Source organism: Leucopleurus acutus (assembly GCF_964270905.1).
Source record: "Leucopleurus acutus genome assembly, chromosome: 10".
NCBI lineage: Eukaryota > Metazoa > Chordata > Mammalia > Artiodactyla > Delphinidae > Leucopleurus > Leucopleurus acutus.
The window spans coordinates 35,063,444-35,089,126 of NC_139153.1; the positions used below are offsets into that span (position 1 = coordinate 35,063,444).

General features: G+C 40.0%; 1 protein-coding gene across 1 annotated transcript in view; it reads right to left on the reverse strand.

Moving 5' to 3' along the window:
- Positions 1-25,683, reverse strand: part of CACNA2D3 (calcium voltage-gated channel auxiliary subunit alpha2delta 3) — a gene marked incomplete at both ends in the record, with an annotated part of 784,748 nt that overhangs the window by 554,282 nt on the left and 204,783 nt on the right. Inside the window, one exon of the mRNA XM_082847776.1 lies at positions 6,495-6,554. Within this exon, the coding sequence (XP_082703902.1) occupies positions 6,495-6,554 (60 nt within the window). The remainder of the gene's footprint in view (positions 1-6,494; positions 6,555-25,683) is intronic.

The window sequence follows — 25,683 nt, forward strand, 5'->3', positions numbered from 1 at the left end:
CTTAAAAAGGGAGATTAGAACTTTCCTGGAGGATGAGGGTCACATCTCAGTTTATGGAAGTCCCACAACCTAGAACAGGGCCTATCAGGTGCTGAATTCTGAATAAATTTAAATTAAGCCACAAATGGACACACATGAATAAAACTAAAAGGATACGAAATGATAAGCATCATTAAAGAGGCAACAATAAAGTATCACTAGGTGAGAAAGACTATTATATGGAAAGTAGACAAAATAATTTTAATTTTGCATTTATGGAAAATACAGGTATTATGGGTTCTCTGTTGTTACACACACACACAGATGCACCGGAAATGCACACACTATTGTTTTTGTTCCCCTGGCTAGAACTTATAACTTTGCGGGGAGATTTCTTCTAGCCCTGGAGGAGGTAAATCTACTCACCACTCAGTCAAGACTCATTCTTCAGGGATTTGCACCAAGGTCCCTTGAACTCCCAGATCAGGCAAGGTCTCCTGTCCTGCGCTGTAATTATGCCCTGTGCTTATGTTTCTTTTCTTCCTTCCTCCCTCCCTCCCTCTCTCCCTTCCTTTTTATGGCTGCATTGGGTCTTAGTTGCGGCGTGTGGAATTCTCTCTAGTTGTGGCACGTGGGTTTTCTCTTCTTTAGTTGTGGTGCGCAGGCTCCAGAGCACGTGAGCTCTGTAGTTTGCAGCACGCAGGCTCTCTAGTTGAGGTGCACTAGCTTAATAGTTGTGGCGTACGGGCTTAGTTGCCCCACAGCATGTCGGATCTTAGTTCCCCAATCAGGGATCAAACCTGTGTCCCCTGCATTGGAAGGCAGATCCTTTAACACTGGACCACAAGGGAAGTCCCTGCTTATGTTTCATGTCACTCATCATGATCAAAATTTTAAAATTATTTCTGTCATCATGTCTTTAAAATCTGTCACTTGCATTAGAGCGTGAGCTCCATGAGAACAAAGACAGCATCTGTCTAGCCCTTGGCCATATCCAAAACCCAGTGCCTGACCCACAGGACATCACTGATAACTATTTGTTGAATGAATCTTGGCACATGAGAGATGAATGAGATCTTAGAAATCATCTAGATATTACAATCTGTCTTTTTATGGATGAGCAATCAGTTCCTTGAGCAAGTAAATGGTCCAGTTGGGACCAGAACTACCAGAACCTCCATTTTCAGACCTATAGACCAAAGCTCTCTCTGTAAAAGTTATAACGTTCTAGCCAAATGCACGAAAATGACAGTGTGTGTGCGTGTAACAACGAAGAAATTACTTTGACTTTTAAATGCTCACACTTAAAGATTCCTCAGAAACTATTTACATATCAGTCTTGTGAATAAATGACATATGGCAAGTCCTAACTAAGAAACATCTAATGTAAGATCTTAAAATGCAGAAGACTGTGAACCCTGGCCAAGCTGATAAAAAGAAAAAGGAGGAGAAAAGAAAAAAAAGCATCCCCTGATAAATTACATCAGAAAAGAGGGGCTTATTTTAATACAAAAAGTGTGAAAATTTCCTTCTCTTTTCATTTCTTTCTCCTATAGATGTGAACCCTACCTTTCTTGTTTAGTGCACAAAAGTCAATGAGCTATCTCTATAAAAAAATCTATTTCCAGTTCTGGGGTCTGGGTCTTCCGTGTTCCACCTCCTCCCTCAGCAAGGAGTTCAACACCTCACTCAGTCCAAGAGAGCAAGGATGGATTGGGGCTTAACAGAAATACATGAGAAACGCTGTGAGGGCAGTCATCTCCTCCACCCAGCAAGTACTTCTACTAAACCTGACCTTTGCTCTCCTTCACAACATACAGTTTTTCCCCAGGGCAAAGCCTCACTAGCCAGCAAGGAGACGCTGTCAGGAAAAGGACAGCTCTACTCCACTGTTTGCTAGATACCCTTCCTAAGCCTTCTGAGAAAGGCTTCCTTCTCCCAGTGGCTATCTCCTCCCTGGGTTCTCCTTCAACACAGCCTCCCAATGCAACAGGCTGTGGCAACGAGGTGGAGGAAGATGCTCTAGCAAGTATCACAAGCTGTCCCACCCCAAGATTTCCCATCAGTGGTCTCTACATCACTTCCAATCCAAACCCCTCACCCCAACTCTGAAATCAGGACACTGTGTGTGCAAGATAGGTGACAGCAGCTCGGCAGTGACCAGGAGGGGATGTTCAGGACACTGCATCCCCCCAGTTCCCTTCCACTCACACTTTGTTATCCCTCTGAATGTCATCAGGCCTTTTCCACCTACTACTTACAAAGCAACAAAGAAAAATTATTATAGAAAACTTTGTAATCAAAAAGGTTTCCGTAGGATACACAATGCAAAACCACAATTCTCGTTTTTTTCCCAGTGTGCACCAGCTCTGTGCAATTGGCACTTATTTAAGACAGCTTTCAAAGAAAATATGTTTGCAGTTCAAAGATAAGCAGGTTTTTAGTAAACTGTCAAAAGGACTTTTTTCTTCTTCACTGCCGGTAGAAAAACCCCAAAAGAAACAATAAGTAAGAGGAGAAGGCTTCTCTCTGAATTATACTACATGCACAGACCTAGTTTTCTGGAAATTCATCAATAGCTAGGATAATCAGGGCTAGGGGCTGCCCCCACCACCCCACCCTTGCCCCATCAACATAATGAGAATGAAATGCTAAAATGATCATATGTGATAATTAAGACAGTTTTTAAACTCTTTTCTTATAATTATCAATCTCATATGTGCTCTACATTAAAAACCTATGTTAATTCAAAGCATGCAGTTAAAAAAAGGGAAGATGCCATTTTAACAAGGCCTGTGTTTGCATCAATTCTAACTGAAAAGTGCCCTAATGGAAATATCAGGGAACAAAGAACAAAACCAAGAGGCCAGTCTGGAACCCACAGGACACCATACAGGGGGACAAGCCCAAGGGCTAAATCGACACCAGTGTCCACAAGAAAGTTTTCCAGCCAATGAACCCACGCAGCTCTGGTTTGTGTGCAGGACACTGCACTGTGGGTTGTTCACATATGCTACCTACCCTTCAAAGGCTGTATTTTGCCTCTTGCCCCAACATAGTTTTTGTTAAGAACTAACAACCTAGTGCTATATTTTAGGACCTACAGAAGGGACTACCAATGTCAAGGCTATAAGCTCATAAAGAAAAGGCTAAACCTCTGGAGAAACTGTAAGAGGAAATTTAAATGATAAATAAAATCCTGACAATAAGGAGGCATGACTTTCTTTTGGTAATTTTTGATGATTCTACCAATGAAAAACAAATTCTTCACTTTTAAAGCACATGATGATGCAAAGACACGAAGACTCCAATCTAAAGTGAAAGAAGAGGCAGATCCAGCATTTCCTTTTTATTTTGGAAATGGGATGGTGGAGTGGGGGCTAAGACTATGTAACTTGAAGCTGTACAGTTTAGGAAATGTCACAGAAACATTTTTTTTTTCTGTAGGAAAACAGTCTCCCAGCTCCCTCTGCTCTTCCCAAGCTAATAGCACGGAAACCTCCTCAACATTACTTCATGGTAAGCAGATGGTACTCTGAAATTTTTTTGATAAAAACAATCCACTGGCAGGTGTTGTAGAGAGGTCAGTGGAACCCAGATTAACAATTGATCAGTTCTAATGGACCGTCATAGCAATAAACTCAGAGCCTGTACACAGACCTGCTACCCCAGGAAGAGCAACCGGGCTGACACCCAAGCTGTTGACAGACTTGCGCATAACAGCACCAATGTTTCACAGCTTCAAAACCTTCATCTAAGCAGACATACATTATTTGATGCATATCCATTTTCTCCAAATCATCTCTTTTCCAGGTTTCCACAAAAGTGCACATGGTTTACTCTGACCCAGAGAACATTCTGTCATGGTCCAGAGAGTGAATGACACTCTGTAATATTGACAGATTATTTCAACATCTACTCTGTGCTCAGACCACAGCTGTAGCCTCTGATATTCGTCTTGTACTTATATAGAACAGATGACAATGGGGGAGGAAAAACTGGGCCCATCTTCTTTGTTCCCAAGAAAACAAAAGCTATAAGACTCCAGAGACCCATTCTCTCAGTCTCTTTTTTGAGAGGGATACTCATGCTGCATTCGTGTTTCCACCACCACATTTGACAAGGGAATCAGTGTGCTGCACCAGAATTTTACTGTAAAGGATCAATCATAGGAAGGAAGTCAGAGCACTCTTAGAAAATAACAATTGATTCAGATGGACCAAAAAAAAAAGCGATCTAAAGTTAGTTAAGCTAAACCACAGAACACTTTTTCTCTCCTGAAGGATAAATAATCCTGCAAGTCAATTAATCATTCCCTCCCTCACCCAGTTACTTTTTGTAGACAACTGATCTCAAAATAAAATTGACTATATGAGCCATAAACACCAGATTTTCCAAAAGAGTCCTTTGGAAATCTTTGGTGTATTTTTCCTGGTCATCACATCTGAAGGCACTTTGTGTCATTATTGATGATATTACCTTTGATTACCTGTTTAAGATGGTTTATCCATAATAAAGCTGCTATAATTCCCTTTGTAATTAATAAGCAATTTGTGGGCAGATACTTTGAGACTGTCAATGTCCTGTTCTTCAACTAACTTTCACCTGCTAGTTTTAGCATCTACTGAAGATTCTTGCCTGAATCAATTATTACCATAATTTTATAACTCCATCATTTCTTCTACATTTAGTAGTTGGCATTCTACTGTAAGAGTGTTTCCTTCTCTTTTATTTATCTATTTATCTATTTATTTATTATCAGATTGGACTCACAGATTCTTATCAAGTTTAAGTTGATTTGAGTTGAATTTCTGTCATTTACAACCAGAATATTCCTGAAAAGGCTTCTGGAACTCCCAAGGAGACATAGTTTCCCTTGGCAATGCATTCAAGAGATCCTTACAATCTTCAGACCTAAAAGGTGCTTCCTGGTGCTTTCATCAAATCCCTTCTGGCCCACTCTAAGAAGTCCAAACCCTCTGAAGGGGAGGTACACTTAAGACAAATGTGACCAACAAATGGACCCTGGTGTGGCTATAGGAAGGCAAGGTGCTTCTTGCTATTTTCAGCTGACTCCTCTGCTCTTTCTCTGTAGCTCTGCTCTAAGAGCGGGGCTGGACTCCTCTCCAGGTGTTACCAACAGTCCCCAGGGCTTCTCCGCCTCCCCCTGGAGCCTCTCATGCTTGGCTACATTCTTGGTTCTATTTGCTTCACACGTTGGGTGTTATGACTGAAAATGACCCCCAATGGTGGGCTTGATATTTTCTGTTTCCCCTCCGGACCCATTTTTCACCCTTTTCCACCCAAAGCCTCAGAAAGTCTGAACCAAATCAACTACACCAACAGCTGGGTTCAGCCAATGGTGGGTACCAGCAAGAGATGAGAAGGCTAGACACAGTTATCAGTGTATCTTTTTCCCCAGATTCTACACTTATTAGCTCACCATCTCTCTATCAATTACCCTTTCCATATAGCTACTCTCCTGGGTTCTAGAAACCACCCCCTCCCCTTGCTCCTTCAGGCCAGGAGTGTGGCTTGCCCGGGGGTACAACACCATTGCTTGTTGGTTTCTCTTACCATACATCTGTAAATATTTTCTTTATTAAACTTTCCTCCATTACCCCATTTGAGTGTGCATTCTTTTACAAGAGGTACAACCATGGGACAGAGACACAGCCAAAGGCTATCTTTGGTATCACCATCTTTTTCTGTGCTTGAAGATTTATCTTTTCCATACAAATGAAAACACAGCAAAATATACACTACTTCCTAATTGTGACCACATGGCATTAAAAGAGATCTGTTCTAGCAAGGCACAGACTTAAGGAATTAAGATTCACCCGTTTTGCTAGCAGTGAGGAAAAGTCACAAACCCAAAATAACAATACAGATGAAATTTCCTTCTGGAGGGACCCAAAGGAACCTCCAAGTATTATTCAATTCACTTCTTGCCTCTAACTATGTTTTATATATACATGACAGCATCAAAGTCCTTCTCAACCAGACACAGGTGTGCCATGATTAGATATGAGATCCACAACAAAAGTTTATTAAGCAGATGTTCAAATCCCAGGTCTGTGAATGATTTAATTTTTAAATATAATTAACAGTCAATTCAAGGTTAGATCCATACATAACAACATTGCTTTCAGTCACTTAAAATGTAGCCATGGAAGAGGGATTTGGATATATTCTGCCATCTATCTTATCAATTTACCATTAAAAGCTCTGGTGATTATTGTCAGTTGACTGATTAACTCCCCCAGAATTAGAGAGGAAACCTGATTACATGCATGTAAGTGTGTGTTATCACCTATTGTAACTTGCATAGTGGAAAATGGTTGAGGATCACTGTCCTGTCTTGTCAAAAAACAGGCACATTTATTTCAACCCTGTACCATTCTCTCAAGAGCCTTCTCTCCAAACCTCTGAACCCTGGTGTTCCCAGTATACCTAGTGTTGCTCCTTTGGCAGCAAACACACAAAACAATTGAACTCAAACTATAATCAATTACCTGCAAGTCTGCATCAAATTCATGTTTCAGGTGTGCTTCCTCTGCAGCCTCCACCAGACGCTGGCAAGATAGAAAGCAACACAAAGGATCAGAACTGTAGCCTCGACCCCATTTCAACAACATGAAAAGACCAAAGTTTCTCCATTGCCCAAAAATGACAGATCATATCATGGCATGTGAACTGTGACCTGCTGCCTTTGCTTCCATGAAACTGAAAATAACATCAGTGTCAAAATCTAGTTTTTGCTTTCATCATCCAATCATGTTCTGCATCCACTTTCATAGAAATTCAAAGACACTGGCCCTTGAGGCCAGATATAGACTCCAAAACCTACCTAGAAAAGTGCATTCCTTAAGCATAGAAGGCCCTTAGTCAAGATTTATTGAATTGAATCGAGTCTAACTCTAAGTGGGCTTTCTTCCCCAATGGTTTACAAGTAGTATTTAATTCCCTCAATTTAAGGTCAATTCTTTCTGCACCCAGCTCTGGTACATAATTATCAAATGACAGCTATTTGAATTTAATGGTACGTCAATGCCACTTTGACAATCTGCATCCCAATAAGAAAATCACTAAAATGAAATCAATATGCAACACCTGTAAGTACACAACTCTTGTTATTCTTCTTAGCTAAGTAAATTCAACCAATTCATATTATTATGAAAATAATTTCATAAAATTCCATTTAACATCAATGAGGCAATTATCAAATCATTTATTCTTTAATTTGAACTTCCCAACAATAAGTTATTTCCCACCATGAAAATGTATGCTACAGGATATTGCAGAAAACTTGTTTAGTGAAATAATATTTTACTGAAATTTTATTGAACTAAAAGCAAAACCTTAGATTCAAGTAAAGAATTCAACCATTTCCATTTTTTCCACAGTTATTCTTGTAGCCTATGCTGTCTTTAGCTTGCTTTTTCTTGACATATTATAGAACTGAGTTTAACAGACCCTGTTTCAAAAATGATGACATTAGTATTAATTTCTAAATGATCACAAATCAACAAATGTTCCATGAATAATTATAATATTAAACTGGACATGGAAATAAAGAGAATGAAATTTATTTGGGTAAGTTAGGCAGCAGTACGAGCACTAAAGCCCTCTCTCTCCACCAGCGTTGCCCATAGACTGGAATCTGGGAGAGGTGGCCAATCTGGTTTCCCACATTCTCTTCAGATAGTCAGGAAGCAGCTTCGCCTTCTCTGGTCAATCAAAGAACAGACTCCAGGAGAACATTACAGGGCCAGAGCCAGAAGATCCAGTTCTAATTCTAGTGAAGATGCAACTCCCTACCATTGCAAAATTTGGGCAGGCCCTTCCCCTCTGATTCTCAGTTTCCTCATCCCAAACACATGAAAAGGCGATCCAAGATCAGTGGTTCTCAAAGTGCAGTCCCCCACCAACAGCATCAGTTTCACCTGAGAACCTGTTAGAAACTCACATTTTCAAGCCCCATCCCAGTCCTACAGAATCAGAAGCTCTGGGGCTGAGCCAAGCAACGTGTTTTAACAAGCTCTCTGGGTGATTCAGAAGCTGCTGAAGTTTGAGAGCCACTGACTACAAATAGCACTCACCCCAGACCCCCTTGATTTATGAGCACCACCAACCTTCCAAGGTTTCCTAAATCTCATTTATCTCTTTAAAATCTGTATATATATATATGTATTTCCACTATAAGACATAAAATACTTTATAGAAGAGAGGCATAAAACAAAGGACAGGAAACAGAGAAAAAGCAAAAGGAGAGACACTATCTGTGTAGACTGGACACACTGGCCCCAAACTTTCAATGGGTGTGGTCTTCTTGGAATGATCCTAGTCAATGAAGCTTGTTAGTGTCCTGTGATTACTTGACACAATTTGCATATGTATCAATGTGGACCCTGAAAAATAAATGACTGACAGTGATTTAAGAAATCTACGTGAGAGCTTATTTTCTTAATCATTGTAACAGATTTAGAATGTATATGCATGTATCATGCATACACATTCTAAATTACATTTACATATTGAGCTTTACAGAGTGTGTGCAACCAATATTATGCATCTCTGAACACTTACGTATCACAAAAACCCATTCATTCTGACTGTAATTACTTAAACTCATAGAAGTTGTTTTCTCATGGTGTCTAAGCACTCTGAGAACCCAGAGAAGAAATGTCGATGAAATGGACAAATGACTGAAAGATAAAATTTCTTTTTGTCTTCGACAAAATAAAATTTCTCAATTGTCAAGACAGATAATATTGAAAAAAGTGAAAAATTGGAAATGCAAAAAAAAGAAAAAGAAAGCTGTATAGGACCAACAAATAAGAGAACAAGACAGAAATAATAAGCAAGTTGAAGTTATCATGAAAGAACATAGCATGAAATTCATTTCATATATAACATTTTATTTACATTTATATGTATGTATATCACACATACATGCCAATAACAAATTTATGTGTAATATAACATGAAATGTATTTCAACTACAAATATTGCAATACAAGCCATGGGGCACAAGAAGATAACACATTGGAAACAATTCTGTAATATTGTACAAACCAATGACGTCAGCCAGAACACTGTTCTTTGTGTGGAGCTGTGAGCCCATGAGAATTTTAATCCTGCAGGCCAGTTTTTACGTTCATTTTCTAGTTAAATTTGCTACGTGCCTTTTTTTAACTTAGTTTATCTCACATATTTGTTTCCATAAAGATATTTTCCCATCATGCTCACTACAGAGGTTTAGGAGATATGATTCATAAAAAGATAGTCAACTGGCAGCCACATATAATACTGCCTCATGTGAAGCACAGAAGTACTTTGGAACAGGACTCTTTGAAAGGACATAACCTTCTTGCCATGGGGTTATCCCAATCTGCTCTCTTGATGCCAGCAGGAGACATGCCTACATTTTATGGGAGAATTCAGGGGTTCCCCTACACACACACCAAGAACAGGCTCAGCTGCTATGCACAATTATGACAAACAGAACATCAAGAACTAGGTACCTTTTGGAAAGAACAAAGCATAGTCGATCTTCTTGAAACACTCTTATAAAGATAAATGAATTAAAAGAAATTTTATTTAATAAGGAAATCATGTGCCATAAATTTACCTAAAACAGAGTAGTCCTGGGGACAGAGTTCCTATTGTTAATAAAATAAAAATAAATTGAATCATCATTAACAAAATCAAAACCACTCAACTTCCAGCTCTGATGCTTGCCAGTAGAAAATAACAGCCCAGAATGTCTCTTTCTGAGCAAATATCCTTATCATCTAAGTCAAATTAAGTATGTTTTTAAAATAAGCTTGATCATTATTTGCAGGCATGAAAAATCAATTTAAATGTGCTAATATTTTAGTTATTATATAAGGAACTGCCACTGAGCCTGAGGAGAACTGTTACTCTATTATATCCATTAGAGAGGCAGTGTTCTTTTAATAATAGTAAGTTAATTTTCTCTTGTATGAATTCCCCTTTTGGATCTGCAGATTGGATTACAGAACTGTGTATGTGGCTTTTAATTAAGACTGAACACTGGAAGTAAAAACGGCTTTGAAGACTAATATTCAAAACTGAGCTTTGGGGTCAGGGAAAGCAGCAGTTTTGTCCACAGATATTCCTTCCCCCTTAATGACCAAACATTTCCTCACTCAGTAAAAATGATAACAAATAGCGGAATATACATCCTGGCCTTGGAACAAAGCACCTACAAGCTAAAAAGTTGTAATTCATCAATTGATACACATTACATTGACTTTTCAGATTTCTAAATAACTCTTCCTTTTTAGTGGAATAAATACAAACAAAAGCTATCTTTATATATAAGAAATGCTAGAAGCCATGGACCATGGATAGTATTTTATAGCTGTGGGTAATAGTGGGGATATTAAAACATTTCATTTAAAATCACATCTTAGGGCTTCCCTGGTGGCACAGTGGTTGAGAGTCCGCCTGCCGATGCAGGGGACATGGGTTCGTGCCCCGGTCCAGGAAGGTCCCACATGCCGCAGAGCGGCTAGGCCCATAAGCCATGGCCGCTGAGTCTGCGCGTCTGCAGCCTGTGCTCCGCAACGGGAGAGGCCACAACAGTGAGAGGCCCGCGTACCACAAAAAAAAAAAAAAAAAAAAAAATCACATCTTATTTCTTGTTACAATGACCCCACGTACATCCATGCAACAATACAGAAGGCACAGTCTCCCATCTCCTCCCCTGAAACACTTAAATCTCTGTCATGCTCCAGAAGGGGGAAAATAGGACACCAAGTCAAAGTAAAAATTGGACCAGAATAAGAAAATGATTTTTTGTTCTACATGTATTTCATTTTTTGGTTCCTGATCATTTTGGCTTAACAGGAGAAAAGAGAGAAAGAAATGTGTGATGAAAAGTGGGAAGCGTAATGGAAAATATGGTTCCACAACCAGAGTAACTTATTACTGGACTCCTACTGATTCTATCAGATGAACAAATTGTGTACAAGTGAAAAAAATTTTAATAAAAATCCCTAAAATTGGAGCAGGGGCAACTATGGCCAAAAATCCTTAAAACAGAAATATAGAGGCTTCCATGGTGGCACAGTGGTTAAGAATCCACCTGCCAATGCAAGGGACACGGGTTCGAGCCCTGGCCCAGGAAGATCCCACATGCCGCAGAGCAACTAAGCCCGTGTGCCACAACTACTGAGCCTGAGCTCCAGAGCCCGCAAGCCACAACTACTGAGCCCACATGCCACAACTACTGAAGTCTGCACGCCTAGAGCCCATGCTCTGCAACAAGAGAAGCCACGACAATGAGAAGCCCACACACCGCAACGAAGAGAAGCCCTGGCTCACCGCAACTAGAGAAAGCCCACGCACAGCAACGGAGACCCAACACAGCCAAAAATAAAAAATAAAATAAAATAAATTAAAAATTTAAAAAATATATATATATATAAACCATATGAAAAGCAAAGAAAAAAGTTATTTTTATTTCTCATGTTAAAGCTAAAAAGCTTTTGCTTGTAAATTCTGTGATCATGGGATGCTGGAATTTAACAAAGATTTCAAAGCACTTAATATGTTCAGTGATTTTCATTTTATGTTTTGCAGGAACACATTTAATACTCATACCAGGCTTTTATTGCCACTTTTTACTCAAAGGAGTACTCTTTCTCAAATAATGCTTAAATTCAACTGAAGGGATTCTAAGGAAAATGTGTAATCATTAACATGGATTTGGGCTGCATCAATGATTAAATTACAGCTAGTTATCAAATTGTCATTAATACCAGAATGAGAGATCACGTGAGTCTTCCTTCAAATCCGTAAGAGCCAGAAAAGCAACCAAATGGAGTGATCAAGTAGAAGTAATAATTACTGTCACAAACACAGCCAGTGTGGCATGGTTCATCTTTTCCTAACACAAGGGTTAGTGGCTTTTGTTGTAACTACTAGAGTTTGATGGAGTAAGAGTTATACCTTTTGCCAATCAGTGTGTATATTGGATGAATACTATCCTAGCACCATGTTACAGGGCAGGACTTGAACCTGACATGCTGATCAACTGAAGAGGTAAGGACAGAGGAAACCCAGGTCCTCTCTACAGTCACAGATTTCAAATTCAACTGATCCTAGAAGTAAAAATGAAAAATCTCTTTTCTCATTAAATGCCATCACTGCATCAAAAGATGTGTCCAGAAATATGGACAAAATGAGATTTGTCCCAGGACTAATTTCAAACACTCCTTTCTTGTATGAACAGTCAGAAACCAACAATTTAAGAATCATTACACTGGGGGAAAAATGTAAGATATTTAAATTTACATTTTCATTCCATCTGGCGTTTTAATCCCTTCCCTTCTGTAATCCGGATAGAGTTTTTATCACTCCGTAACAGTGTAGATTAATCTTTGATGCTTTTGTAGCTAGAGTAAGTGAAGGACTTGTATCACCAATGAGCCACCGCACATCATGAGGTGGTCTACAGAAGGATGGAGGACATGCACAGGAAAATAGCTGTTTCAATATAAAGGGCTAAGTGATAAATTATGGTAAAAATAGGCCACGAAGCTTCCCAGAAAAAGGCACATTTAAGCTGAGCACTAAAGGAAAACAGGACATTGCTAAAACAGTGTTCCAGCCCAAGAAAACATTGTAAACAAAGTTTTGGAGGCAAGAAAACTTCCAGGACTTTGTTCTAGAAACAGCTGTATCTCAGAGACCTACACAGAGACCACATCAATGGCTGGATGACCATCAGGCAATAAACCAGGGCAAAGGAATAACCTGGAGAGATAGACATCAACTAGACAAGAAGAAATCCAAGACATCTTTCCCTACACTCTGAAACGCTGAAACTGCAGTTACAGTAATATCTGAGAACTTAATAATATTCAGTAATCCTTACTGATACAAATGTTTTCGCTTTTCAATTCCAACAGGAAAGGCACATATAAATCACCAACTATCAAGATGATCATTTCTTTAGAGAAAAACAACTTTTAAGGAGCCTTCACTATTTCTTTGATCCTGTAGAAGAAATAAGCTTTGTTGCACACGAATGAACATTTTGTATAAAATGACCTTCTGCTTGAAAGCTGCAAAGATTGCTTCTGCTTTAAAAACAGCAAACATTTCAAAGTGGATTATAAAAGCTAATCTATAAAGTTTCCAGAGAAAACAGGTAACGGAACAATAAAGCAAACACATCTTGTGTATGTGGGGAGAGTTCTCTTCCCTTCCTCTACCTCCCTCTTCCTGTCTCTTTCAGATTGCATACGACTACACCAGCCTTTTACAGACAAAATAAGCCTAGAGTTTACATCAGAAGACTTGATCACAATCAATAAAAAATTATCTTTGTTTCTACAGGCGATACCTGTTATCAATTTGAGGCTGATTAAATTAATAGCTATTATCAACATGAGTGGCCAATTTCCAAACCACAGTCATCTCATTCTACATCTAAGGCTACATTTGCCAAAAGGTAACATTTGCAAAGCTATTGAAGATGGAAACAGCCAAACTTTGCTCAAAAGGCTACCCAAGGGCCAAGGCAGCTGGGGAGGAGACAGGAAGAAAAGACAACCTTATTTTTCAGCCCAAGTAAATTTTTCCAAATGATCCAGCATTTTAAAACATGGTCTTCTGCTTATGTAGTCCTCCTGGGAGTGGTTTAGAGTTAAATTACCAAAATCAAGGCTATTTAACCATAAACCCTATAAAGTTCCCTCCGAACACTTCAGTTCTGAGATAACGGAACAGTTTTCTTTGTGGGCAATGGTACTCCCATTAACTTCCTGAGAGGACAAGTCCGAGATGAAAAGAACTATGACATTATGTCAGTTTGAGGATGAACATTTGTTTTACACAATGGAAGTCACCTATCACAGAGGGCTCTGACAGTGGTGAATGAAATTCTGTTCCAGCCCTTAATTACATCTTTCCAGAGCTGACTCAAGAGGTTTTGACTGGAACCCACAATGGCAGAGCATTGAAGGTACTGTCCAACTAGCTAAGGAAGATGTAAACATTTGCCTAAAATAAGAAAGATAAGGGGACTTCCCTGGTGGTCCAGTGGCTAAGACTCTGCGCTCCCAATGCAGGGGGCCCGGGTTCGATCCCTGGTCAGGGAACTAGATCACACATGCCTGCCGCAACTAAGAGTTTGCATGCCGCCAACTAAAGATCCCACATGTCCCAATTAAAGATCCCACACGCCGCAACTAAAGACTCTGCATGCCGCAACTAACGATCCCGCATGCTGCAACAAAGATCCCGCATGCCACAACTAAGACCCAGTGCAGCAAAATAAATATTTTTTAAAAAGAAGAAAGATAAGGTACAGCCAAGTTAAGAAGGTGATAGTACTGGAGAGGATATCTACCCTACAGAGAGTTTCCAATCCTGGTTGTAGCAACAAGTTTCCATCAATTCTGTTCAATTGAGTTTAACAAGTATTTGTTGAGAACCCATTCAGTAATCAGAACAGCAACAAGAACTGAGTGGAACACTAAGGAGGAGATGACTTAGTCTTGGCTCTCAAGAAGCTTTTGGTCTTTTAAACATTATGGCCCAGTAGAATCAGAACAGTCTCAGAGCCGAGGAACAAGGGTTTGAATCCAGATCTTCCTACTCAGTAGCTACTTGACTCTGGGAAATCTCTACTTCTCTGAGTCTTGGTTTTCTTATCCAATCTTTAGTCTGTATCTCCATGTGTGAATTTGATGAGCATGTACACACAAAACATTTCCTGAAGGATTCCACACAAATGTAAGATATCATGATGAAGGGGCAGGGAAGGAGACAAGATTTTCAGGCATAACACAGCTTGACAGGAACAGGAAAAGACCACAGAGTCTGTGCCACCCACGGTTGGCTCGCATGTGGGGAGAACTTGGAACAAATCCCCAAGTTCACGGTTACATGGAGGTTACGTGAGAGTAATTCTGCTGCCAACGAAAGGACTCCAAACCTAGTGTTCTCAAACACAAGGCTGTGCACCTGCTCCTTAAGGACTGGTTTTCAGAATCCACCACTCTCTTTTCTAGCTTCAGCAGCAAAATCTGTGATCAGTCAGGCTGAAAATGGAATGAGGCAAGCGCCTTTATCAAAGGTTTGACCGATGTCCTCAGAATGGCACAAATACAGAAATTAAGCTGTTTGCCAAAGCAAGTTCTTTTGATGGATGGTACCTGTGAGACATGGAACTGGACAGCGAGTGTGGCAGCTCCCAGCCCCTGGGCCCCAGCCGTAGCCAGGGAAGGAAAATTCTCTTTCTCCTTGAAAATAGAGAGATAGGGCTTCCCTGGTGGCGCAGTGGTTAAGAATCCACCTGCCAATGCAGGGGACATAGGTTTGATCCCCGGTTCGGGAAGATCCCACATGCTGCAGAGCAACTACGCCCACGCACCACAACTACTGAGCCTGCGCTCTGGAGCCCGCAAGCCACAACTACTGAGCCTGCATGCCACAACTACTGAAGCCCGCACACTTAGAGCCCGTGCTCTTCAACAAGAGAAGCCACTGCAATGAGAAGCCCGCACACCAATATGAAGAGTAGCCCCCCACCGCCATAACTAGAGAAAGCCTGCACGCAGCAACGAAGACCCAATGTAGCCAAAAATAAATAACTAAAATAAATAAATTTTAAAAAGAAGAAGAAAAGAAAATAGATATGTAACAATTTCCATGTCTAGTCAGATTATTACCTACTCAAGATGGATTTTTATGTAAATATGATGCAGGGGAAAAGCTATTTCAATTCCGTTGCTATTCTCTCCTTGTATCCATCCATCCAGATGTTTACCAGGCAACTTCAGTTTGGAAGGGAGCATATCATGTTGGTCCAAGAGCAGGCTCTGGGGTCAGATAATCTGACTTTGAATCCTGGCTCCAGCTACTTCATGAGAGTATTCTGGGCAAAAGTTCTTGGTACACAGTGAATGTCCATTAATGCTAGCTCTTATTATTGTTGATGATGATGACAAGACAATGCTGATGATAATTAAGTATATGAGAAGAATCATGCTAGAGGCTTGGGCCATGAAGATGACCAACACGTTCATAGTTCAGCTGGGAGGAGAAGCAAGTAATTAGACAGTGCAGTGTGGGCTATTACAGGAGGTCCCACAAGGTGATAACAGCAAATTATTCAGTTTCACACTTCCTATCCCAGTGCCAAACAGTTCTAAGTGCTTTAATCAATTAATCCAGTTAATGCTCACAACCATCCTATAAAGGAAAGCACATATAGTATCCCAACTTTACACACGGTGAAACCAAAAGCAGAGAGGCTTAAGGTGTTATGACAACTCAAAGCAGGGAGCAGATAACTCCGCCAGGGAATGCGGCACCATTCCCTGGCAGAGTTACGTGTGGGGAAGGTTTCATAAATGAGGTGACAGTAAGTCTAAGTTAAAGGATGAGTGGAAGTCAGCCAAGCGGCCAAGAGAAATGATGGGAGAAGGAACAGCAAAGGCTCCAAGAAAGACGCCTCATGTGTCTGCAAAGCTGTAGGTAGTTTGGAATGGGGAAGGTCAGTGGTGTGGGGAGAAGGATGCAAAGAGGCAGGCAAGTAGGGTCCAAATGAGCAAGGCCAAGGAATACTATGCTCTGTGCACTGCAGTGGGGGTAAGGAACTGAAGAGGTCTAATTGGGCATAAAAACAAAATAATCAGTTCTGAAATTTAAGTCATCTTTCAATTAATCTGGTAGCAGTGTTGAAAAAGATAGATTAGATTACTATATCTAGATAGGAAGGAGAGAAGGGAGGAGGAAGGGAGGGAGGGAGAGGTTTAGGGCATAGCAGGAAGGGAATGCAGAGTGAAGGAAGGTTTTAAGATGAAAACATGCTCACGGTATGTGAGCAGTAATAAGCAAAAAGCAGTAATAAGAACTGCCATGGGAAGCTCCCTGCAGACTCAGTTCAGGGTAGCTTTGGGATACTTCCCAGGGACCAGAAAGCCATTGGGCCCAGGCCTCCAATTCAAAGAGCCTTAAACTTAGACTTTCTACACTAATCTCCTAAAAAGATCACACGTACAGTCACAGAAAACCATAGCACTAGAAGGAGAAGTTCTGTTAAGTTGCATCTCTTTCCTGGACCATGCAGCCTATGGTGCATTATAATTTTCTTTACTATATCCTTTACTTCGTGGGGAGAGCTCAGTTACACTGTATAAGCACTTTGTTGAAACAAACAAACAGTAATGTGTTAAATGTAAATATTTAAAATATAACACAATTTTCAACTATGTTTTGTCATTTCTTCATTTCATAACAGACTGGGAGCCTTGAAAAATGAAAATGGCCTGGGTCCCTCCTGAGTTTTGAAGAACTCAGGGATATCAGACCAAGCTGGCTTTTACTCCTCTAAGGTAAAGTTAACCGCTTATACATATGTGTGAAGCTGATTTCAAATGAAATCAAGAATGAATGATGAAAAATAAGACTCTTCCCATGATCTTGGTCTCCAAACATTTTATGCAAGTCCCTTGCTTCAGACTGCTCAGAAAAGGCCATCCTCCAGCAATAGAAATAAGATCCTGAAGCCAGCACTCTCAACCCTGCCCAATACTTTCAAGAAAATGACTGCTTCAACTTAAGACACTGTGCAACAAGGGGACCAACCCTGGGGGCAAGATCCTGTGTATATATGAGCTTTTAGGTCCATGGGGAGCTGAGTAAACCAAGGGGCTGGTTCTGAATGAAGTGTGTGTGCCTTCAACTCATTTTTTGTCATTTTTCCTTCTGTTTTATATATGTTCCTTTTGCATTCAAGGAATGCCATTTTCACCCTTTGGAACTAGACTTCCCATTTTAAAATTTCCAAGTATGAGAAGCCAGCTTAAAGGATAAGCTGGTTCTCCCATTTTTAATGCCCAGGTTATGAACTGAAATTACATAGAAGGTGTGAACTTTGGGGAAGTTATTCATATACTTTATTCTCTCTGCTTCAACTCTCTTTCTGCTCTGTCAACCTTTAATTATAACTTTATTTCAAAATGACAATCAAGTAAGCAGATATATGAACACATGCTAGTGGTAAAAGATTGGAGGATTTTTTTTTAATGAAGAAAAGACAGAACTAATGAAGGACTAAATCCATTTTACATAAAAGTAAACTAAGACCAAAAACTTAAATTCTCTCAAATGTCTATGCAATTCATTTGTATACCAGGCTTGCTTTTGACATTCATCATGCTTTGCTCACACATGCTCCCTCCTCATCGGCCATGCCCTGCAGTCTGGACTCTTGTAATTTTCCGATGCTCTTACAGGACCAAACAAAATGGACAACACACTGACACTCTATGTTTGCCTTTCTCCAAATACCCAGCCCCTTCTTGTACTGTAAAATAGACACACAGAGAAGTAGTAAGTTCAACCATATAAAATGTCCACTTTGTGAATCAAAGCAGTTGAATCTCAGCAAGTCTATGCAGTTTCAGTAAATTCATAAAATACATTTGGACTTTGGTGGGTTTTAAATTCCCTTTAACATTCTAAAGGAGCTAAATTATGCTGAGCAAATTAAGAGTCCAAGGAAGACACAGGAAATGGAAATGAACACAATCAAGGTCCTTCTTTGTGCCAACACTTTACAAATGTTTGCCCATTTAAGCGCTACAATAAGCCCCTAGGGAGCTATCACATCCTCATCACACAGATGAGAAACAGTCTTAGAGGGGTGAAGGGACCACCCCAAAGTGACCAGAGAATGAGTTATGGGGTTAAGAATGAAACTCATGACGCTCCCAGTTGGCTAAACTACTATAAAGACTCGGACCATCGATGCCAACGTGGTTGCCCTCTGGTGTGACATAGGCCCTTGGAACCGTGGTCACTAGCAGCTGCCTCAACTGGTCCTTAAGCAAAGACTTAAGTCTAACAAGCAAATAAACTGACGACATGATGTCTTGACTAGATCCTCACTATCATGAGTATTAAGCTTCAAAACCAGGTATAAAGAGAGGGGCATAAGACCTAGATTGGAGGAAATGATACACCCTTGTATCTTTTGCATTATATCAGAAACCGTGCCTACCACCTATTTATCTGGTGAGAGAAAAGCAGATTGATGTTCTGGTCACGGCTTTCTTCATGTCCCCAAAACATGGATGCAAATCTATCATTGAAGAAAAAAATAATAATAATCTGGAGGCTGACGACTACCTAATATCTCTCACAGTTGAGCTATCCTCCCTTTCAGGCCTGGAGACCTTTCAAAGAACTTGTCTCCATGATGACAAGGGGTTAGCACAAGAGTCAAGACCAAACATCCAGTTTTCTCTGTGCTGGGAGAGGCAAGAGCCTTATGTGGTCTGATAGCAGCTGCTCAGAAGTGTCCTTTAGGTCAAGTTCCACTCGATCCCCATGGGGAACTGAGCAGGATCAGCTCAGTAGCAGCAGGACACTGAACAAGGACAGGCTGCCACAGCCAGGAGGCATGGTCTTCACACTGCACTGCTCAGTGCCTCCTGAGCATCTCCATGGTGAAACAACAGCCAAGAACCTAGCCTTCACGGGCTTATGTTGGAAGAGACAAAGACAGCAAGCAAAGGAACAAATGCATTAGATCACATCAGAATGAGTGCCATGAAGATTACAAAGCAAGGTGACATGGTAGAAAGTGACAGGGGCACAAACATTTGTGATGGTCAGGAAAGAGATTCCTGCAAAATCAACATGTACCTGAATAAAAAGAAGGAGCCCAGAGGCTATCTGGAGGAAGAGCTTCCCAGGAAGAAGAACAGCAAGTGCAAAGGCCCTGAGGTGCTGACTGCTAAAACCAAACACAGGTCCACAAGATCATACGTGAAAACTTTGGCGCCAGGTATGCTACACTAGTTCAGGATTATTTGGATTTTAGAAAGGTAAAATGATTTTACAAAGGTAAAATGATACATGTGTATCACATATTTGTTACAAATCATCCCCAGTGAGGGCTGAGGCAGCACCCCATAGTCAAATATTAATATTTCTGTAGTAAGATATATGATTATTCACATTAAGTAGAACAAATAAATATTATACATATCCACCTATCAATTCAGATCAAGTTTCTACCAAATGAGGTATGAAAAAAGTTTCAATTTTCAGGGCTATCTGGATTACAAAATTGTAGTATGAGTTTGTGAACCTACTCAAACTTAAAAAAAAATTAAGTTGATAAACATTTCTCAATTTTATGTTTGTTAGCCACAAAGTTTACTCAGCCCTTTGGCTCAGCAACCACATGCGCCAACAAATCACAAAATTAGAGTAAGGATAAGTCAAATAAATGGGAATGGGAGGAGGGATCTTATCAGAGTGATGAAAATGTACAATCAATTGTACATCAATTGCTATATTACTGTGATGCACTCACAACTTGGTAAACCTACTAAAATCACTGAAGTCTACACTTAGAAGAGGTGAATTGTATTGGATGTAAATTATGCCTCAATAAAGTTGTTAGAAAAAATATCAATGGGAGAAACTCAGAAATGTGAATTAATGTACTCACAAGTCTGCAAATGTAGAAACCCTTTTATCTATAATGTGATCCATTTTCTCACAGTAAAAGTGTTCCAGTAATGAAAAATGATACAGCCACACTTTGGAAAACAATCTGGCAGTTCCTCAAAAGGTTAAACACAGACTTAACATACAACCCAGAATTCCACTCCTAGGTAAACACTCAAGAAAAATGAAAAACTAAGTTGACACAAAAACTTATACACAAATGTTCATAACTGTGCTTTTCATAATGGCCCCAAAATGGAAACAACCCTAATGTCCAACAGCTGATGAATGGACAAACAAATGTGGTATATCCACACAATGGAATATAAGTCAGCAATAAAAAGGAATGATGTATATTAATACACCACAATATGGATGGAACCTGAAAACAGTATGCTAAGTGAAAGGAGTCAGTCACAAAAGATCACATATTATATGATTTCATGTATATGAAATGTCCAAAAAAAGGGAAATTCATAGAAACAAAAAGCAGATTAGCAGATGGAGGGCTGGGGAGAATGGTAAGATTGAAGGACAATAGCTAAAGTTATTGGGTTTCTTTCTGGGGTAATGAAAATGTTCTAAATTTAATTGTGGTGATGGATATACAACTGTAAATACACTAAGATTTAATACATATACTAAACGTACATAATATATATACTAAATATAATATATAAATATATATACACTAAAACTTAGAGTGAATTTACACCTTACATGGGTAAATTGTATGGTATGTAAATTATATTTCAATAAAACTGTCACCAAAAAAGAGTGTCTTTGGTATATTAGGATGGAATTAAATATGTATTGTTGTCTGATGTTCCTCAAAGCACAAATGACTCCTTGACATCTGCCGGCTTAGCGAGTTCAACCTGTCTTCATAGAACGTAACCTGGTGATGGCCAATCACCGTCAACAGAGGGAAAGTTCTTGTCCACCAACTATGACACTGGGCAAGTCTGTGAAGAGATTTAAATCTCCTCTGAAGAGTTACTTATTTACTTGATCCTTAACTAGGATATCTGATGTACTTTTAGCACAACACATTTCAGACTAGCTAAATTACTGTCATTTGCAATAACTGTGACAAGAAACACTAAATAAACATTATTGAGATAAAAGTAAGTATATTAAAATGATCCTCTGAAGTGTGTTGTAATGTGAACACTCAACCACAGGAGTCTAAGAATTATAACTAATGGTACCTAGCATAATTCTAGGTCAATCCAGAGCTAACATACAAACAGTGCTAATTAAGATTTTTCTTGATTCTTGAGAAAGTAAACACCAAATGGAGGAAAAGCTCATAGAGTAGCAACAACATTTTGGAAGGCTTATAATAATTTATTATTGTTTATTTATATCTCAACACATTCCAAATAGATTTTTCCCATCTTTTGTATGATACATCAAGAAGAAAAAATAAAATAAAACCTCTATTATTAAATTAACTAAGAACATCTGATTTTAAGGAACATGAAACCAACTGGTCAACAAATGTTTATTAAGCATCTACTATATACAAAGAACATGGCCAGACACTGAAAGGAGCTGCAAAATACTTATGGCAGTCTCCACCCTCTAGGAATTTGTAGTCACATCTCACAATAATAAATAACTATCCCTGATGCTATTTGCCGGATTTCAAACAAGGGGTCCAGTTAATAGGAGGTGTAAGAGAGGAATGGAGTGATGACTCTCCAATACTGTGGCCAGGAAGAGACTGAAGATGAATTCTAAACTAACTTTAAGAGGTTCCTTGGGGCTTCCCTGGTGGCGCAGTGGTTGAGAGTTCGCTTGCCGATGCAGGGGACACGGGTTTGTGCCCTGGTCCGGAAAGATCCCACATGCCGCGGAGCGGCTGGGCCCATGAGCCATGGCCGCTGAGCCTGCACGTCCAGAGCCTGTGCTGCGCAACGGGAGAGGCCGCAGCAGTGAGAGGCCCGCGAAACGCAAAAAAAAAAAAAAAAAAAGAGGTGGCTAGGATTTAGGCAGGTTCCAAGGAAAGAAGGCAGATACCCTAAGTGGGAAAAGCTGTGAAAGGCCAAGGTGCAGTTTGGGGAATGGAGGGCACACCAGTTTGGGCAGTTAGACAAGGCCACTGAGCAGAGCTGGAGCCAGTGTGGGGTAGGAGCCTGGACTAATTTGTGTAAGTACTGAACTTCATCCTAGATAAGTTCAGAAAGATGCTGGAGGAAAAGTGAGCCAAGACGATCGGGGCCAGGGGCCACAGGGGATGGCGACAGGACAAAGGGAAAGAAGTTATGAGAAAGCACAAGGCCTCAGCTTGCCCATGCCAGCTGCTTGGAGCAGTGTGTACAGCACTGAACACCATGCAGATGGTCCCCAGTACAGCCATGGCTTTATCACTGCCACGTCTAATCACACCTAACAATAAAACTTAGTCCTATTCTATACCACTATTTTTTTTAAAGGTTTATGTCATTAAATTATTTTATAGCTTTTTTTAAAAGAAAAATGTTCTTTTGTAAAGTCTTAGGCCTAGGGGAAAAAAAAAAAGACAACCCTTTCAGTGACCTGCCATAGTCCTTGAATATTGATACATCATATGTATACATATCTGTGATTATTTCTATTATGTTAATTAAGCTTTCACTGGGGGGCGGAGGGTGAAGTAACCAGGGTGATTAGCATAGCAAGTGAAACAGGTTAAAAGGAGAACACACCCCCAAATATTAGCTTCAGGACACATATGATGATTATTAAACTGATTACAGCAGATATGCTGGTTGTATGTTGAAAATTAAAGCTTATATGAACCAGAAGAGATCAGTGACTCACCTGGGTTTTCTCTCCCTCTCTGTCTCTGTCTCTGTCTCTGTCTGTCTGTCTGTCTCTCTCTCTCTCTCTCAGAAGTTCAAGTATTATTTAGCAAGCAAAGATTAATAAGACACAGTCCTCCTCTTAAAGATTACACAAAATAGTAAAGGAGATAAATATGTAATCAAATAACTACTATTTGATATGATGAATGTGATAGGTATCTCAGACGTGGTACCTTTAAAATAAGCACTAAAATAATAACTGTTAATAAAATAAGTCAAAACAAGAATACCAACTTGTACCTTGTGCCCAGGTATTCTAATAAAATCTTGCTCCTTATATAATTTCCCTCATTTACCAATATTTCGTTAAGACAAACCACTTAGTTTATGCTGTTTAATACATTATACTTCTTAACATGCAGGTACTCAATGAAAACCATCAATAATGCTTTTCACTTTGCTGATAACTAATATTATAAGCAACAGTCAGACAATGGGTGGTGTGAATCATAGGACAGACCACTACCAGAGGTCAAGGTGGGCAGGCATCTAAACCATGCAGATGGCAGGTAATGTTCCACAGGGTCAGGGACAAGGAAGGAGCAAAAGAGTGTTACAAAGACCAAAGGGGCCGGTGGGCACATAACCCAGGATACTCTGGGAAAACATGATGAAGATCCTGGCTCAATTAAGATAAGTTTATTGGGAAAGCAAGTTAGCAAGGCTTATAAAGAGACTACTAAAAAACTGGGATGAGCTCTTCCAGGTACCAGGTTAGGGGGCAGAGTGTGTGGTCAGGGCTCTTTCAAAACCCTCTAAAACTGTACTTCTCTCTTGACTTATTCCCCTGGGATGGTGTTTTGCCACCATTCCCCATGATCCCTGCACCTCCCCTGAACTAGCAGCATTTGACAGCGGCTTCTTGTAATTACATTATGAGTGGTCAGAAATCAACTATTCAGCTTCCCTTTTTGTAAATGCTGGCTCTCAGGGAGGCCACTCAGGGCTGGGAACAACATCCCTGGAGACAATAACGTAGGAGCACCTCAAAGAAGACAGGGGCATTTGAGTACTGATGGCCAGAGAATCCCAGGACCCACAGTGGGTTGGGAGCAGAGGTGACATTCACAGGAGTTGTCTGCCTTTGCTAATTGATTGTAAAGAAACGTCTTCCTTGGTGAGGATCAACTGAGTCCACTGAATGAAACTTAGAGCACAGAAACATTGGTTAGTCCTATAGTTTAAAAAACTCTAAGCAGTATGACTGGACAGCTGTTAGAGTAGAAACGTATTAGAAAAGGTAAGTTGGTACTAAGAGAATTAGACTTGGCAGTTTATCAAATGTGAACTGGAGAGGATGGATGAATTCTAAGTCAATAACCATTATGGTCACTCCTAACAACTTCCATCTGTCAGGTGCCTGGATTTCTGCCACAACATTTACTTGCAAAATACGTTTGCTTTGTTGTCCCTGTTTTATTTGCTCTCTGCTTTGAATTTGTAGCACCCTTCTGTTTTGAGGTTGCTTTTCTCTTTATAACCATTGTAGCATCTTCTAAGAATCTTAACCATAATTGTAAGATCACTTGCAATAATGCAAATATGTATGGAGTTAAACAGCTGACTTTTTCACATGGAGACATCTGGGAAAAGAAGGAAAAGGAAGGAAAGTTAATAAAAGCTTAATCCAGGGGCTTCCCTGGTGGCGCAGTGGTTGAGAGTCCGCCTGCCGATGCAGGGGACGCGGGTTCGTGCCCCGGTCCGGGAGGATCCCACATGCCGCGGAGCAGCTGGGCCCGTGAGCCGTGCCCGCTGAGCCTGCGCGTCCGGAGCCTGTGCTCCGCAATGGGAGAGGCCACAACAGTGTGAGGCCCGCGTACCACAAAAAAAAAAAAAAGCTTAGTCCAAAATGCAGGAACCATGTCTATTGAATAGTTAAGCTAGTAGTTTCCAAGGTGAAATGCATAGGCCCTTCTCAAAGATTTCTTAGTTTTTCAGCTGTATTGAGAAGCCTTACTCTACTTTATGAGCAAAGTGCCTACATCATTTCCAAAAAAAATAATCTAGTACATATGTGGAGCTTGCATATTTCCTGTGAATCCAATTTAAATCCCTAATCTTTGCATCCTAATGGGTTTAAACATTTTCTGACCTAGGGAAAAATGTATTTAACATTTGCTTTCCAAGTTTCAGAGCAAACTATTTTCTAGCCCTAGGGCTATTCTCAAAAGTAAGCCTAACTCCTCTTTTATTTCCATAAGTCTTCTAGATAAAGGACAGAGTAGTGGCAAAAGTAATTCCCATGCCATAATAATTGAACATTACTCATTATTTAAACCAACAACAGGCAGGTGTGTCTTTTCTATATGTGGTGTCTCTGGCTAAACTCATCTCATCCCTA